This window comes from Xiphophorus couchianus, chromosome 19 (assembly GCF_001444195.1).
Source record: "Xiphophorus couchianus chromosome 19, X_couchianus-1.0, whole genome shotgun sequence".
Classification (NCBI taxonomy): domain Eukaryota; kingdom Metazoa; phylum Chordata; class Actinopteri; order Cyprinodontiformes; family Poeciliidae; genus Xiphophorus; species Xiphophorus couchianus.
Window position 1 is genome coordinate 23,818,513 of NC_040246.1, and position 15,634 is coordinate 23,834,146.

The 15,634-nt window shown below is 40.1% G+C and overlaps 1 protein-coding gene across 2 annotated transcripts in view; it reads left to right on the forward strand.

Annotated features, from left to right (window-relative positions):
• LOC114134358 (uncharacterized) overlaps nt 1-15,634 on the forward strand; it is an 82,676-nt gene that overhangs the window by 12,945 nt on the left and 54,097 nt on the right. The window contains exons 30-65 of one of the 2 annotated variants that reach the window (XM_028000910.1): nt 435-649; nt 786-871; nt 990-1,117; nt 1,234-1,359; nt 1,463-1,651; nt 1,733-1,826; nt 2,011-2,141; nt 2,278-2,402; nt 2,527-2,653; nt 2,950-3,162; nt 3,340-3,510; nt 3,594-3,740; nt 3,899-3,948; nt 4,038-4,170; nt 4,303-4,385; nt 4,483-4,609; nt 4,758-4,948; nt 5,189-5,279; nt 5,390-5,510; nt 5,726-5,907; nt 6,112-6,267; nt 6,349-6,482; nt 6,563-6,696; nt 6,778-6,872; nt 7,002-9,434; nt 9,924-10,135; nt 10,274-10,359; nt 11,585-11,712; nt 11,891-12,016; nt 12,114-12,304; nt 12,384-12,475; nt 13,686-13,816; nt 14,400-14,524; nt 14,649-14,775; nt 15,072-15,284; nt 15,462-15,632. In XM_028000910.1, the coding sequence (XP_027856711.1) occupies nt 435-649; nt 786-871; nt 990-1,117; nt 1,234-1,359; nt 1,463-1,651; nt 1,733-1,826; nt 2,011-2,141; nt 2,278-2,402; nt 2,527-2,653; nt 2,950-3,162; nt 3,340-3,510; nt 3,594-3,740; nt 3,899-3,948; nt 4,038-4,170; nt 4,303-4,385; nt 4,483-4,609; nt 4,758-4,948; nt 5,189-5,279; nt 5,390-5,510; nt 5,726-5,907; nt 6,112-6,267; nt 6,349-6,482; nt 6,563-6,696; nt 6,778-6,872; nt 7,002-9,434; nt 9,924-10,135; nt 10,274-10,359; nt 11,585-11,712; nt 11,891-12,016; nt 12,114-12,304; nt 12,384-12,475; nt 13,686-13,816; nt 14,400-14,524; nt 14,649-14,775; nt 15,072-15,284; nt 15,462-15,632 (7,284 nt within the window). The remainder of the gene's footprint in view (nt 1-434; nt 650-785; nt 872-989; nt 1,118-1,233; nt 1,360-1,462; nt 1,652-1,732; nt 1,827-2,010; nt 2,142-2,277; nt 2,403-2,526; nt 2,654-2,949; nt 3,163-3,339; nt 3,511-3,593; nt 3,741-3,898; nt 3,949-4,037; nt 4,171-4,302; nt 4,386-4,482; nt 4,610-4,757; nt 4,949-5,188; nt 5,280-5,389; nt 5,511-5,725; nt 5,908-6,111; nt 6,268-6,348; nt 6,483-6,562; nt 6,697-6,777; nt 6,873-7,001; nt 9,435-9,923; nt 10,136-10,273; nt 10,360-11,584; nt 11,713-11,890; nt 12,017-12,113; nt 12,305-12,383; nt 12,476-13,685; nt 13,817-14,399; nt 14,525-14,648; nt 14,776-15,071; nt 15,285-15,461; nt 15,633-15,634) is intronic. The other variant, XM_028000911.1, reaches the window with a different exon arrangement.

Below are 15,634 nucleotides of genomic sequence, written 5' to 3' on the forward strand. Positions count from 1 at the left end.
TGATTCCTCCCAGCTGTGTCTTGCTTCCCCTGATTACCTCCTTGTTTATTTAGTCCCACCTGTGTGCCTTGTTGGGTCCTTGTCTTGTCTGCTGTCTTGTTGCCTGTTTCTGTCATATTGACACCAGTTGCTACCAGGGATTAGCTCCTAGCTTTTGCTCAATCTGTGCTGCCTAGATTCTTGTGTTTTCATCATTAAATCAACATTAACTCTCCATAACCTGGGTATACTGTGTCTGCCTCACCACTCAACTACCGCATTTCATGACATAGAGAGCTAGTAGATTGGAGACAAAGTTATTGTGTGAGTAAAGAGAAAGGATAGCGGCGAGATGGATCATAGCTGTAGAGAAGGAGGAAGTGTTAGGTCTGTGTGACAGGATGCTGTGGATAATTTGTGTTTGAACAAACATCTGTTTCTAAACTCATCCACAGATCCAGTCTGCCAACTACACACTAGAGGTAAAATCCTCCTTCCTCCAGACAGTTCTGGAAAGAGGAGTGCTGTCCTTCCCTTCTGTTAGTGATGAGGAGTTCCTGCAGTGGATGAGGGTGCGGCTGAGGCCTTTTTTGGTCAATATTTCATCTAGTCTGGTAGAACGACTTTTCAGCATTGGGACAAACAGGAGCTGCAACAGCAGCCAAGAGATGTAAGTTATTCAGTGAAATACTAGGATCACAGAAAACTGACAAGTATTCCGAGATAACGTCTACTTGTTATAACGTAGTATTTCATTAGATTTCCATCTATACTTGAAAATGATAGAGAATTGTTGTTTCTTTTAGGATTACAGTGCTTGACAAGGTACAAATGACGCTTAGCACTGAAACCAAACAACAGATCTACAACAATATAGTCCTCTTCTTTCAAGGTTTGTTTGAAAAATAATACCATGCTGTAAATCTCCTAAAGAGCTGCTCATACACATCTATGTCTAATAGTAGCTCATATTTTCACCCATAATACATTTTCCTTTGTAAAAACAAAAGGCCTGGCATGGGTAAAGTGTTATGAAGGTGGAAGCTTCTACCGCTTCATGAAGAGCAACTTCCTCAACTTTGGTTTTCCTGATGTGTCAACATTCATCTCTTTTCTGCCATCAACATGCAAGTCAGAGGTAAAAATATAATGACAAAGGAATTTATCTCAGTGAAACTTGCTAGCTATAGCTGAATATCTAACCAACCTTCTGATTTCAATAATTTGGTGACAACTTTGTTTGAAACTCTCCAGCTCCTAAATACCATCAGCACCTCAGAAATGCGTCAGTTCCTCAGCCAACCTGATGTCACCCAGAACACTTCAAACATCTGTGCCATCTTTAACAACTACAACAAAACCTCTCTGTTCCTACAAAATGTATGTCCACCATCTCAGACGAGCACGTCTGCAATCACATCTAAGGGGCAATCTAGTTGTGTTCTCTTCATTCTCCCATTGATTGATTGTACAACACCTGCAGGAGGACGTCCCAGATGATGTGAGGAGGATCATCCTTCCCTGTGTTTGGCCTTTGGCTCTGAGCAGCAACAAAACATCTGAGGTTGATCTGTGGTTTAACGTACGTTTGAGGAACTATCTGAGGTTCCTCACTAAGGACCTTCTGAACTCAAATGAGGTGCAAAATGCCTCATGTCTCTCCTTCCAGAAACTGTGAGTTGGATTCTCATTGCATCTCATTATTGAATGTGTAGGTTTCATCAAACTTAGGTTTTATTATTTTCTTTTTAACAGGGTGTATATTATGGGGAAATCTTTCACATACAACAGTTCAGAATTTGGACAAAAAGATGTGTACACCGCCATCAGGAGCTACCTGACAGCAGGTGAGAGTCTAGATCCTATCATTTGCTCTGTATGACTTAGAAACTGACCAGTGGAGGTAAGATGAGTGTTACAGAAGACACCTTTCTATTCTGAGCTGAAATATCAGTGATGCAGGTTTACATCATCATGTTTTAGAACAATAGATTACATATTTCTATTACTCTGCTATGGTGGTGTCCTCAGGTTCTGGAGCCAGATGCTACGATCCCAGAGATCCAGAGCTGAGTTCTACCTCCTGGTTTGTCAGCTACATTGGCAGCTTTGTTACATTTATCACTTTGGATGATCTCACCAGCTTTATCTCCACCTCTCAGGTATTTGTTAATTTTTCCACATGGAATTGCAAGAGGGAGGAGTAGGATACATGAACTGTTTGCATGAAGCTTGCTGCATTTAGCTGTGCAAAGTAATACATATGTTCCATGGTGATCAATGTTTCTACATTTAAAGCTGGAGATATTCCTGGAGGATTACTCTAACCTGGAACTCTTCAACAACACAGCCATCTCTAAATACGTAACAGACTACTACATCACCCAGCTCTATGCATTCAAGCCGAACTTCAGTCTATTCAAGTAAGTTTTTATCACTTTAGCTAAAAAATGTACGACATTGTTAATCAGATCAGGTCTCCATGTCGGCATGTGCTTAATTACTCATCCTTACACTTGGTTGAATAAAACTCCACCTTTCATTCAGGCTTCCAGGCTCTTTATTATGTTCCTCTGACATCCCAAGCTCAGTATTTTCCTCTCTTACTGAATCTGAGACGATGGTCATCTTGGAAAAACTGAAGACATTCTGTAATGGGACAGAAGATCCTGAGGTACCAGATCTCGAAGTTCCTACACACAAATATTGTTTGCTTCAAAGACGTTTTTCCAGCTCAATTTAATTCAATTTGTACAGCAGTGATTCACAGCAAATATCATCTTAATGTCCTTCACTAGACAAACATGTTTGACTCACATGACATTCTAATGAGTTTAAAACATTACAATAGCTATATAACAAAGACTTTGTCATTTATTGTATGATTGATTGCTCTGCTGTAGACAGTGACTGAGAAAAATAATTCAAAGTTAAATGAAACTAATGCATCTGCAATATTATATTCAACAGGTATCTGCAGCTCTGACATCCACCATCAAGACCTTCACAAAGGAAACCTTTGAAGAACTTGGCAACGCCTCTTCAGCACTGACCAAAGATCAGATCCTTACAGTGCCATCTTCTGTGCTGGTTTCCTCTTTGCCCACCCTGGGCTCTGTGAAAAACTGGGGCCAGGACCGGGCCACCACTGTCATCCAGTCCATCACCTCCTCAGGATTTCAGGTAAGTTTTGCAGTTTTCTTCAGCTTTCCTGAAACACTTCAGATATTCAATGATTGGCTGCATCAATGTTAACCTGAATTTGTTATCAAAATCTATGATCCAATCTAAATGGTCATTAGTTTCTAGTTACCAGAACATGGTTTTAATGGTTTTAATAGATAACAATGTAACTGACAGGTCAACAGCGCAGCCTCTCTGGAGTCCCTGGGAACTCTTGTTGTTGGACTTCACTCAGAGTCAATTCAAAAGATCTCAGCTTCCGAAATACTCAGCGCCTCCCAGAGGCCCAACGTCGTTTCCAACATGCTGGAAGCCTCAAAGGTTGTCCAGGAGACTTTTGTCAGAAAGGTACGAAATCAACTTGCCCTTAAATTCAGTAGTATTGAATGAACCACACAAATAACAATGACATCTACTGACCTACTTGTCAGATCATTTCTGTGGACGCAAATCCAGTTAAATTGGTGGAGAATGTCCCTGATGTCCTAGCAAGTGAGATCCCATCTTCACTGCTGGTATTTTCGGAGAGCACAGTCAACATCAGCATGATGAACAAAAAGACGTGGACTCCAGATCAGGTCAGTGATTTGTTCTGGTTTTAGATGGATAAAAACTTGATGCTGTGAGAGATATTTTAATAAACGTGCCAGAGATCACCTGCCATGTTTAGTATAATAATATTTCTCACATATGTTAATAACATCTTAAACAAAGACTCCTGTATTACTCTTTATAGTCCGCCATGTTTATTTGGACATTGGGTGAATCAGGCTTTGACATCGAACAGTAAGTAACCAAAAGCCGCAGCTATTTGTCATGAGAATTTCCACCTTTCCATGCATTAAACTCTGTGCTTTTTTGTTTTCTCTCTGCAGGCTTTCGCCGTCTGTGCTGCAAGGCTTCAGTTGTTCATCGGTTCAGAAAATGTCTAAAGCCAAAATCAAGCAGATGATTCGTGCCTGTCGACCGAGGAAAGGCAGAGCCAAGGTGGACCTGGAGGAACCTCAAGTAAGTTCTGTTGCCTACATTATGATTTATATAGTTTCTGTTTACAATTCGAGTGGCGAGATTTGAAATAAAACATGAGCTGCAGTTATAAGAACCAGTTTTCCATCCTTGTTCTCACACTGTGACCTCCAGCTGACCTGCATGTACAACCTGATCCGTGACGACCTCTCTCAGAACTTCACAGATTATCCTCCAGACATGCTTCTCTACTTGGAGTGAGTCTCTCTCCACCTAATTATTGTAACTATTGTGCCAGTTGTTTGAAAGTTATGTGATCACTAATATCTTTTTTACAACAATCCCCACCAACAGCTCCAAAAATGTCCAGAAAGCAAACTGCAGGTCCTACTTTTCTGCCCTGGGTGCCGCAGACTTTTCTGTGGCCTCCAGCATCTTGAACAAGGGCCCACAGAAGTTCAGGGAAGCTAGAGACTGCTTGGTGAGAGCCAATAAAAAAGAGAATCAATAGACAAAGAGCCTATCTGCAGCATGCATCAAAGCACACATTAAACATGTGCCTCAAATTATTCTTCTACAGCAGAGTAATGGAACGTATTCACTGATTTGAACGTTTTTCACTGTTTCAGGGGATCAGTGGCGACAGCCTGAGCAGAGACAATGTGGAGGTCCTGGGGAACATGGTCTGCACTCTGGATAGATCCGACATTGAGAATTCAGATCCTCTCATCCTGGAAAACCTCAAAGCCTGCAAAGACCTCTCTGCCAGCCAGGTGGCTGCTATGGAAACACTGCTGCTGTCTGGGAAAACACAATACGGGTACTAAAAGCAAATCCATGCATTGCATTTTAAAAAATCTCTGCCAGTTCTTTACATTTTGGGGGATTTTCTGACCTTCAGGTGTCAGACAAAATTGATTTTATCCAAAAGGACAAAATTAGTCCTCTTGCCCCCTAATAAAGTGTTGTACAAAATAATTCAGATGAAGATCTATACAAAAATGTATCCATTACCTATTTACATCAATATGACAAAATATATATTGTCTTTGATTTTTAGATATGTAACCAACTGGGACCAGCAAACACTGGAGGATCTCAAGATACTTCCCTTTTACTTTACAAGAACCTTCTGGGACCGGTTTACAATTGTGTGTTTTTATCACCTTGGTTACTGTCATGAAAATTGGTCTGCTTATATTTTTTGAAAATGACTTCTAGATTGTTTTATTCCCTAACATTTATTTACATTTTCTTCCAGTCAATGAAGAGGAAATTCCTTAAGGGTTTTCTTCCAGACTTAAGGAAACAAAATCCACACAAGAACAAGCTGAAGTACCTCTTCAAACAGATCAGCCCAGTTTTAGTAAAAACAGGAGAAGGTAAATACTACTAGTAGTATTAATAAGAGTAATGGTGAATTCCTTTGCAAAGCCTATGGCTATGTCAACATAACTAAAGAAATGAACTGTGAAGAGTCAATTATTGACAAAAGGATTGATTATATATCCTGAAGAAATCTCTAACAAATGTATTTCCTGCAAGAAATTAATGTCTAACTACACAGTAGCCTCACTAGCTCTCTTATCGTTACAAGGATGCACTGAGGGCAACATCACCCAGGTGACTGTTAGCGACCCGTCTTTCCCCTTTGGCTACAACATGACGCAGTTCAACCTCTGCCTGGACGTTTCCGTTCTAAAAGATAACCTCTATACTATCTGCCAAAAAGTGGATGATGATGACTTCCAGAAAATCATTCTGAAGAAGCTCAACCAGGTAACTTGGGAACATGTGGCGGTTTGGTCAAACAGCGGTATGCACTTTATGACCTGTAAGAAGCCTTGCGACTAACAGACCCAGTGGCCATCAAGAGATGGCAGGCATTTCATCATTAATGAGTGTCATATTATTTTCATGCATTAATGTTTTGAGTTCATATTCAACACTTTGCTCTTATAATTTCATAATCTCTACTTCCAGGCATTCCCATCTGGAGTTCCTGATCAGGAAGTACAGATGCTTGCTTCAGTCTCTCGCTCAGCAACACTTGATGACATCTCTAAGTGGAACATCACTGAACTGGATACCTTGGCAGCTCTGATGAAACCTGAAGATGGAACATGGGAGACGGCACAGGTACAGCAGACCGTAGACATTAGCAAAACTTTCATTTGACTGGAATTTGGTAACTTGAGTTTTTCTTCATGATACATTTAGAGCAAAGCAATCATCACCAAGTACCTGAATACCTCTGGAAATTCACTGGGCAGCAGTGAACTGAACATTATTGACTCCAACCTGTGCTCACTGGACACCAGCACGTTACAGACCATCACAGCAGACAGTATCAGGTTGGTGTCAGCGTGGATATAACCAACATATCCACTGTGGTCGTTAAAGTAAAACTGAATGCCTCTGTATCTGTTGTCAGAAATACCAAGCATCTAGATGTGGCATCATGTTCAACTGAGCAGAAGAGAGTCCTCTACGAGATCAGCAACGCCTCCTTCAGCGTCCATCGTGATAATCCGATTAACTTTTTTAACCTGGTTAAAGGCTATCTAGGTGAGATTACATACTCACTATTATCTAATTATCCAAATAAGAATTGCTTTTTAATTTTGTCATTCATTTCTTTTTTGAAAGGTGGAGCATCTCTGGTTGATATAATATCTTTGTCAAAACAAAATATAAGCATGGATGTGAAAACCTTCATGAAACTAAACATCAGTGTTATAACTGTAAGTATAAACAAGAAAGAACTAGCATTAGGTGAATTCTTTGGACAATAATAAATGTTCTCTTCTGAAAAATATAATTAAACTGCAAAAAAATATTTTTTTCAACATTTAATTTTTCTAAACATGCAGGATTTAACTGTTTCCAACGTCCAGAAACTCATGGGGGAACATTTACCGGACCTAAAGTTGTTTGAGAACGACACTGTGATTCAGATGTGGGTAAACTTGCAACAACAGTCGGATCTAGACAGAATGGGTATTGGTCTATCTACCAACAGCTCGATCCCTCCAACTACAATGCCCACCCAGGAAACTAGTTTTACAAGTACTGGAACTGCAACTGGAACACGTTCTGACACACAAACAAAAACATCCCTAACCACTTCTGACATACCAGCACTTACTACCACGTACAGTTCAACCATTCATACTGTAAGCAGCTCATGGAGGACAACTAACACTGTAACCAGTGCTGGAACATCAACAGGTAATTCTGTGGCTACTGTTGGAACAACAACCGTGAGTGCTGAGTCTCCTCCTTTCACAACAAGAGCAAAAGTTTCAAGTAGTACTGGAACTTCAACACAAGATGCTGGAACAATCACAATGTTAGAAACAACTGTTGGAACGAGTTCCTTGATATCAAACCCTAAACCTGAAACAAGTGCTAGAACTTCAACAGGAAATGCTTTGGCCAGTGCTATGACAACAGTAGACTCCGAAAACAGTGTTCTCACAGCAACAACAAACTTAGCAAGTGCTGCAACATCATCAACAGGTGGTCCAACTGATTCTTTGACATCTCCAGATTCTGAATCTACCACTAGCACAACAATGCCTTCTCCTACAACCAGTTCTGGAACAATGATGGCAGAAGATACAATTACTAGTGGGACGTCAACAACTACTGAAGCAACAAGCAGAGAGACACTGACCAGTGTTGAAATCAGTGTTAGCACTGCAAGAATGCATACATTAGCCAGTACCAGTACAGAACTATCAAACACTGCAACCAGCCCTGTTACCCCAGAGCCTCCAACTGAAGGCAAGAGCAGTACAACATCAACACCAGATGCCACAACAACCCCTGAGACAGCAACAGCAGATGTTTCACTTGGTACATCAACAAAAAGCCTCACTGACTCTGAAACGCCAACATTTGCTACCACAACCAAATCTGTGTCAGCAACAATTAATACTGTAAGCAGGTCATGGAGGACAACTAACACTGTAACCAGTGCTGGAACATCAACAGGTAATTCTGTGGCTACTGTTGGAACAACAACCGTGAGTGCTGAGTCTCCTCCTTTCACAACAAGAGCAAAAGTTTCAAGTAGTACTGGAACTTCAACACAAGATGCTGGAACAATCACAATGTTAGAAACAACTGTTGGAACGAGTTCCTTGATATCAAACCCTAAACCTGAAACAAGTGCTAGAACTTCAACAGGAAATGCTTTGGCCAGTGCTATGACAACAGTAGACTCCGAAAACAGTGTTCTCACAGCAACAACAAACTTAGCAAGTGCTGCAACATCATCATCAACAGGTGGTCCAACTGATTCTTTGACATCTCCAGATTCTGAATCTACCACTAGCACAACAATGCCTTCTCCTACAACCAGTTCTGGAACAATGATGGCAGAAGATACAACTACTAGTGGGACGTCAACAACTACTGAAGCAACAAGCAGAGAGACACTGACCAGTGTTGAAATCAGTGTTAGCACTGCAAGAATGCATACATTAGCCAGTACCAGTACAGAACTATCAAACACTGCAACCAGCCCTGTTACCCCAGAGCCTCCAACTGAAGGCAAGAGCAGTACAACATCAACACCAGATGCCACAACAACCCCTGAGACAGCAACAGCAGATGTTTCACTTGGTACACCAACAAAAAGCCTCACTGACTCTGAAACGCCAACATTTGCTACCACAACCAAATCTGTGTCAGCAACAATTAATACTGGGAGCAGCTCATGGAGGACAACTAACACTGCAACAAGTGCTAGAACATCAACAGGAGATGCTTTGGCCAGTGCTATGACAACAGTAGACTCCGAAAACAGTGTTCTCACAGCAACAACAAACTTAGCAAGTGCTGCAACATCATCATCAACAGGTGGTCCAACTGATTCTTTGACATCTTCAGATTCTGAATCTACCACTAGCACAACAATGCCTTCTCCTACAACCAGTTCTGGAACAATGATGCCAATAGGTACAACTACGAGTGGGACGTCAACAACTACTGCAGCCACAGGAAGTGAGACTCAGACCACTCTCACAATCAGTGCTACCACAACAACAACAAAATCTTTAGCCAGTACCAGTACAGAACTATCAAACACTGCAACCAGCCCTGTTACCCCAGAGCCTCTAACTGAAGGCAAGAGCAGTACAACATCAACACCAGATGCCACAACAACCTCTGAGACAGCAACAGCAGATGTTTCACTTGGTACACCAACAAAAAGCCTCACTGACTCTGAAACGCCAACCTTAGGTACCAGTAACAGTCCTGGGTCAGCATTATCATCTCCTGGCACTACTACTGTGGTAAGAACTTGAACCTCAATAGAGGATATCATTTTGTCTCTTCTATTTTTGTGTCTGCCTGTTGTGATGTTCTAACATGCCAGCCTTTTAATGATCTACTTGTGAGCTTTCTCTTCTCCAGGGCACTTTTACATCTCAGTCTGACAAAAAAAAATTGGCTTTAGTTTCAGTTTGGATTCAACATTTTCAACCAGTGTAATATTCTTTTGCAGAGATGTACAACTTGCTCTGGGTTTTCTAACCTCAGCCTTGCACATTTAATATCTTGCACTTTTTATTCTTTAACACCAACTTATACATAACAATCTACATCTACAAGAAGAAAAGCAAACTTTTAGCACATAAATCTCAAGAATTGTAAAATGTATGATGTGTAGGTTTTTAATCTGTTTTCTAAAAATGCATCGTCTCTGGCTGTACCATCCTGATGTTCACTAAACCAATCCATTCACGCCTCTTTTTTCCTCCTAAAACTGAATTTCCCCACAGACCCAGTCTTCCAACTACACACAGAACCTGACATTGGCCTTTCTTGAGGCTGTGCTGGATAAAAATTTCTCCATGTCGGCTGTTAGTGATGAGGATTTCCTGCTATGGCTTAGGCTGCAACTCAGACCTTTGCTGGTCAATCTCTCTCCAGCTATGGTTATTCACCTCTTTGGTATTGTGAAAAACAGGAGCTGCAACAGCAGCCAAGAGATGTAAGTATCTATTCAATACATTTATGAAATTACAGTAGATATAAAAATATTACAAAATGGCTCCATCTTTTAGGCAATACATTGTATAATGTGATATTGATTATTGGTTTAAATTAGTAACTGATCATTTCCATTCAGGATTTCAGTGCTTGAAACTGTGCAGATGACACTCGGCGACGAAACCAAGGCAGAGATCTACAAAAATATGATCCTCTTCCTCCAAGGTAGAAAATAATGCTTACAACAAAAGAAAAGAAGCTTATTCTCTCTTTGACATTTCTTGGTTGCTTTAGTACATTTTTAACATCAGTCTAAACATCTTAAAAACAGTACATTTCTCAGGACATTTAGTTGAAATGGTAAACTGTGATTATCTGTAAAAACACAAAATCTTACCCAATATTTGTGGTCTAGTTTCTAGTGCTAATATCTTAGTACACTTAAAATAAGAAAACTAACTTACAGTTAACTTTTCAGCAAGATATAGGAGCTTGTTTGAAGTCAATAATACCATAATATTGATAACAATGTAATGGAGTGAAATAATCTGCCATTCACGACATTTTCCCATAAACTAAAATGTCTGAAATAAAGACAGATCAATTAACATATCAATGCTCTCAGAGACACAGCTCCAGGAATTCTGGTTTTTGAATAAACTATTCAATATGTTTAATGTCACTGTGAAATTTGTACTCTAAAATGTTTCTGATTGAAACTACAAAAAAATCTAAATAACAAGAAGGAAACATGCAGATTTTCTCAAGAACAATTATTCTTGTGCTCCTTGTTATAAAGTGACAATAGTCTTTTGCAGCAGCATAGCAATATCTCATGCATAACAGGCAGGATATGATGCACAACCATCACCCTAATCTTTAGCTCTACCCCCAGATACTCAATCAGATTTCAGTCAGGTCTCTGACTGGGTTGCTTCTAGATCTTAAAATGATTTCTAGTTGGGAGAAACATGTTAGTAAAATTAAAGTAGAACTTTAAACCTAAATCTGCTAGGGGTACAAACGATTTTCAGTGTAGTTGAATGAAAACTTCCAAGAGGTGTTTCAGCAGTAATACTTTTGTAGATTAAAAAGTATCACTTTTTCAAGCTCAAATAACAAATGGAACATCAGTCCAGTTGTGTATGACTACCCATGTTGTTTATTATTGTGGTGCTACTGTCCTTTAGTCTCTAGTAGCTTGAGAGGGAAAAGAGCAGATGGTCCGACATTGGGATGCAAACCTGGGATAGCTGCTTTAGAAGAAGCAACTGGGTGTGATTTGCTGAAGCTGATGAAAGTCATGAAAACTTGACATCTTTAAGAATTTCAGCTTAATTCTACAAAAAATGCCCCAAAGCAACCACAGCCGAAATAAAACTGAAAAGTCTTTTCTGTCCACCGATGTCTTATTTGTACCCAGAATAAGATGCTTTACTTTGCAACACAGATCCAACGCCACTAAAGTGTTACAGTGGTGGAAGCTTCTACATCTTCCTGAAGAACAACTTCCTCAGCTTTGGCTTTCCTGATGTCCCGTCATTCATCTCTCTTCTTCCACCAACACGCAAATCAGAGGTACAGCTAAATATCTGAATATGAACAACATTTATACACACAGATAAAAGGGAACGGATAGAAAGGAGATTTTTGGGGCAATTTTGTTTATACATACTTCTATATTAGGAATCCAAAAATGGACTCATTCACGTAATCGAGCTAAATTAACTTAAAAAGTGTTTTCTTCTGTTTTCAGCTCCTAAATACCATTAGCACCTCAGAACTGCGTCAGTTCCTCATTCAGCCTGGCGTAATCAGTAACAGTTCAGGCATCTGCATCATCTTCAGCAACTACAACAACACTCCTTCCTTCCTAGAAAACGTATGTCCTCATCTCAAATTTAAATGTGTAGTAACATCTATGGGTGAATCTGGTTGTGTTCTCCTCACTGTTTAATATTTCTGTACAACACCTGCAGGAGGACGTCCCAGATGATGTGAGGAGGATCATCCTTCCCTGTGTTTGGCCTTTGGCTCTGAGCAGCAACAGAAGATCTGAGGTTGATCTGTGGTTTAACGTACGTTTGAGGAACTATCTGAGGTTCCTCACCAAGGATCTCATCAGCTTCAACAGAGTGCAGAATGCCTCGTGTCTCACCTTCCAAAAACTGTAGGTTTCTGTATCATAATATCATAAACATACCTAAAACCCCATCATGAACCCAACTTTGTTGTTTTCTGTACCACAGGGTGTTTTTTATGGGGAAAATCTTCACATACACCAGTTCTGAGTTTGGACAGGAAGATGTGTACACAACCATCAGGAGTTTCCTGAGAGTCGGTATGATTTAAAAACAATTATTATTATTCCTGAATTTTCACACTGTTGGACAGTAAAGGATACTTTTATTCTATTATCTTTAACTCACAATCCTACATGGAATATAGAAAATAATTTTTCATAGTATAACAACAAACTTCTGTGTAGGTTTTTTTCTGATGTTTTGGGACAGACCAATACAAAGGAGTGCATAGATCTAAAGTTGAGAAACATTGACGCATGGTTTACGTTTGTTTTTTAAATAAGGGTGAAGTGTGTTTGTATTTGGCTTCTTATATGCCGACTCTCATAAATAAAGTCGAACAAAAAGAAAAACTCCTCAGCCCCTTAACATAAAACGGAACACCACTGTTGCGTTTTTCCATTGTATTTTCCAGGGGTGAGGGTTAAGGGGTTTTAAGAAGTCTTCTACTTAGTAAGCTAAAACTGAGTCCACTTAAGTATAATTTAAACTGAATATAAATCCAGCAGATCCGTATCAAATCTGGGGTGTTTGATCAAGGGAGCGCTGTCCCTTTCATCTGACGCCCCACTGTACCTGCACCAATCTTTCTTTGGAGGTTGCCACATGCAGTTAAAATACTTTTTTGGCAATTTTGAGGTCTTTGCCAGCTCATTCGAGGTAAGAGATGGATGGAGAAGAGCGCGACGACACAGATGGAAGGGGCAGTTGGACGAAAGATAGGAGCACAGCTCCATACCTTAATACAAGATGGGAGGGAAGGAAGGTCCTAAAATAGTCTTTTTTTCCTGAAATGAGCTCACTCAGGGAAGGTCGTAGAGAGCTGCCCTTTGGTGTGCTAGTAGGGGCCATAAGCAGGATGTAAAGCGACAAGTCTGTTGCAGAAGGGCCAAACCATCTGAGAGTTATTAGATGCCAAAGTCAGAAATCTGTCATCTTCTCCCCCTCCCCATTTCGCAGCCTTATGTTGCAAAGTTGCCATGGAGGGCTAGTTTTTCTTGGTACAACATGTCAAACCACATATCCAAAAACCAGATTATCAGGGTTGTTTGTGAGCTACATGGGCGGATTTGTACCACCCAGTGAAACCTTGACTGCAGTTTGGAAACCATTGGTTTATAATAAAAATCCCAGTAAAATATATTAATTTTTTGCTAAAGGGGTATGAAAAGGTTCAAAGAAAACTATGCAAATGATTCAGGCAGGCAGAAATATACATTGCAGTAATATGTCTCTCTTTGTCCTCAGGTTCTGGAGCCAGATGCTACGATCCCAGAGATCCAGAGCTGAGTTCTACCTCCTGGTTTGTCAGCTACATTGGCAGCTTTGTTACATTTATCACTTTGGATGATCTCACCAGCTTTATCTCCACCTCTCAGGTATTTGTCCTAACAAACTGGTTAAATTCGTAACACAATAAAAACCAAATCGAGCCCTGGTGTTTATCGGTTATGATTCCTACTGTTTGAGTGAATTTAGAACATTTCTAATCAGAACAACCAAAGTCAACGTTTGCAACATTTGATCAAAGTGCCGCACAAGGTATAAAATCACCAGGAGCTTTAAGTTTAAAAATAGAATAACAGAATGGTAGAAATAAAATATTACATTCAGCACAATTAAAGCTGTAATAGTGTGTTCAGTTAGTACCAAAAGCCAGAGTTTAAAAGTCAATTTTTGAGACTTCGAATCAGGAAAGGCAGAATGTTTCACAGATAAGGTGCCACTGAGCTGCCATCCTTAATGCAGCCCTCTTACGCTCCACAGGGGGGCGTAAGAGGGCTCAGATACAGGAAGCTTAAAGAATGTTTGTTTGCATGTTTGTTTGGGACTGGATGTGTTTGTGTGTACATTAGAACTCACCATTTAAAAAGTTTATTTGTGCAAAGTCAACCATACTGAACATTTTAGTCCTGTTTTATTCCTGTTTACATGCATTTCTGGATGTTTCTACATTTAAAGCTGGAGATATTCCTGGAGGATTACTCTAACCTGGAACTCTTCAACAACACAGCCATCTCTAAATACGTAACAGACTACTACATCACCCAGCTCTATGCATTCAAGCCGAACTTCAGTCTATTCAAGTAAGTTTTTATCACTTTAGCTAAAAAATGTACGACATTGTTAATCAGATCAGGTCTCCATGTCGGCATGTGCTTAATTACTCATCCTTACACTTGGTTGAATAAAACTCCACCTTTCATTCAGGCTTCCAGGCTCTTTATTATGTTCCTCTGACATCCCAAGCTCAGTATTTTCCTCTCTTACTGAATCTGAGACGATGGTCATCTTGGAAAAACTGAAGACATTCTGTAATGGGACAGAAGATCCTGAGGTACCAGATCTCGAAGTTCCTACACACAAATATTGTTTGCTTCAAAGACGTTTTTCCAGCTCAATTTAATTCAATTTGTACAGCAGTGATTCACAGCAAATATCATCTTAATGTCCTTCACTAGACAAACATGTTTGACTCACATGACATTCTAATGAGTTTAAAACATTACAATAGCTATATAACAAAGACTTTGTCATTTATTGTATGATTGATTGCTCTGCTGTAGACAGTGACTGAGAAAAATAATTCAAAGTTAAATGAAACTAATGCATCTGCAATATTATATTCAACAGGTATCTGCAGCTCTGACATCCACCATCAAGACCTTCACAAAGGAAACCTTTGAAGAACTTGGCAACGCCTCTTCAGCACTGACCAAAGATCAGATCCTTACAGTGCCATCTTCTGTGCTGGTTTCCTCTTTGCCCACCCTGGGCTCTGTGAAAAACTGGGGCCAGGACCGGGCCACCACTGTCATCCAGTCCATCACCTCCTCAGGATTTCAGGTAAGTTTTGCAGTTTTCTTCAGCTTTCCTGAAACACTTCAGATATTCAATGATTGGCTGCATCAATGTTAACCTGAATTTGTTATCAAAATCTATGATCCAATCTAAATGGTCATTAGTTTCTAGTTACCAGAACATGGTTTTAATGGTTTTAATAGATAACAATGTAACTGACAGGTCAACAGCGCAGCCTCTCTGGAGTCCCTGGGAACTCTTGTTGTTGGACTTCACTCAGAGTCAATTCAAAAGATCTCAGCTTCCGAAATACTCAGCGCCTCCCAGAGGCCCAACGTCGTTTCCAACATGCTGGAAGCCTCAAAGGTTGTCCAGGAGACTTTTGTCAGAAAGGT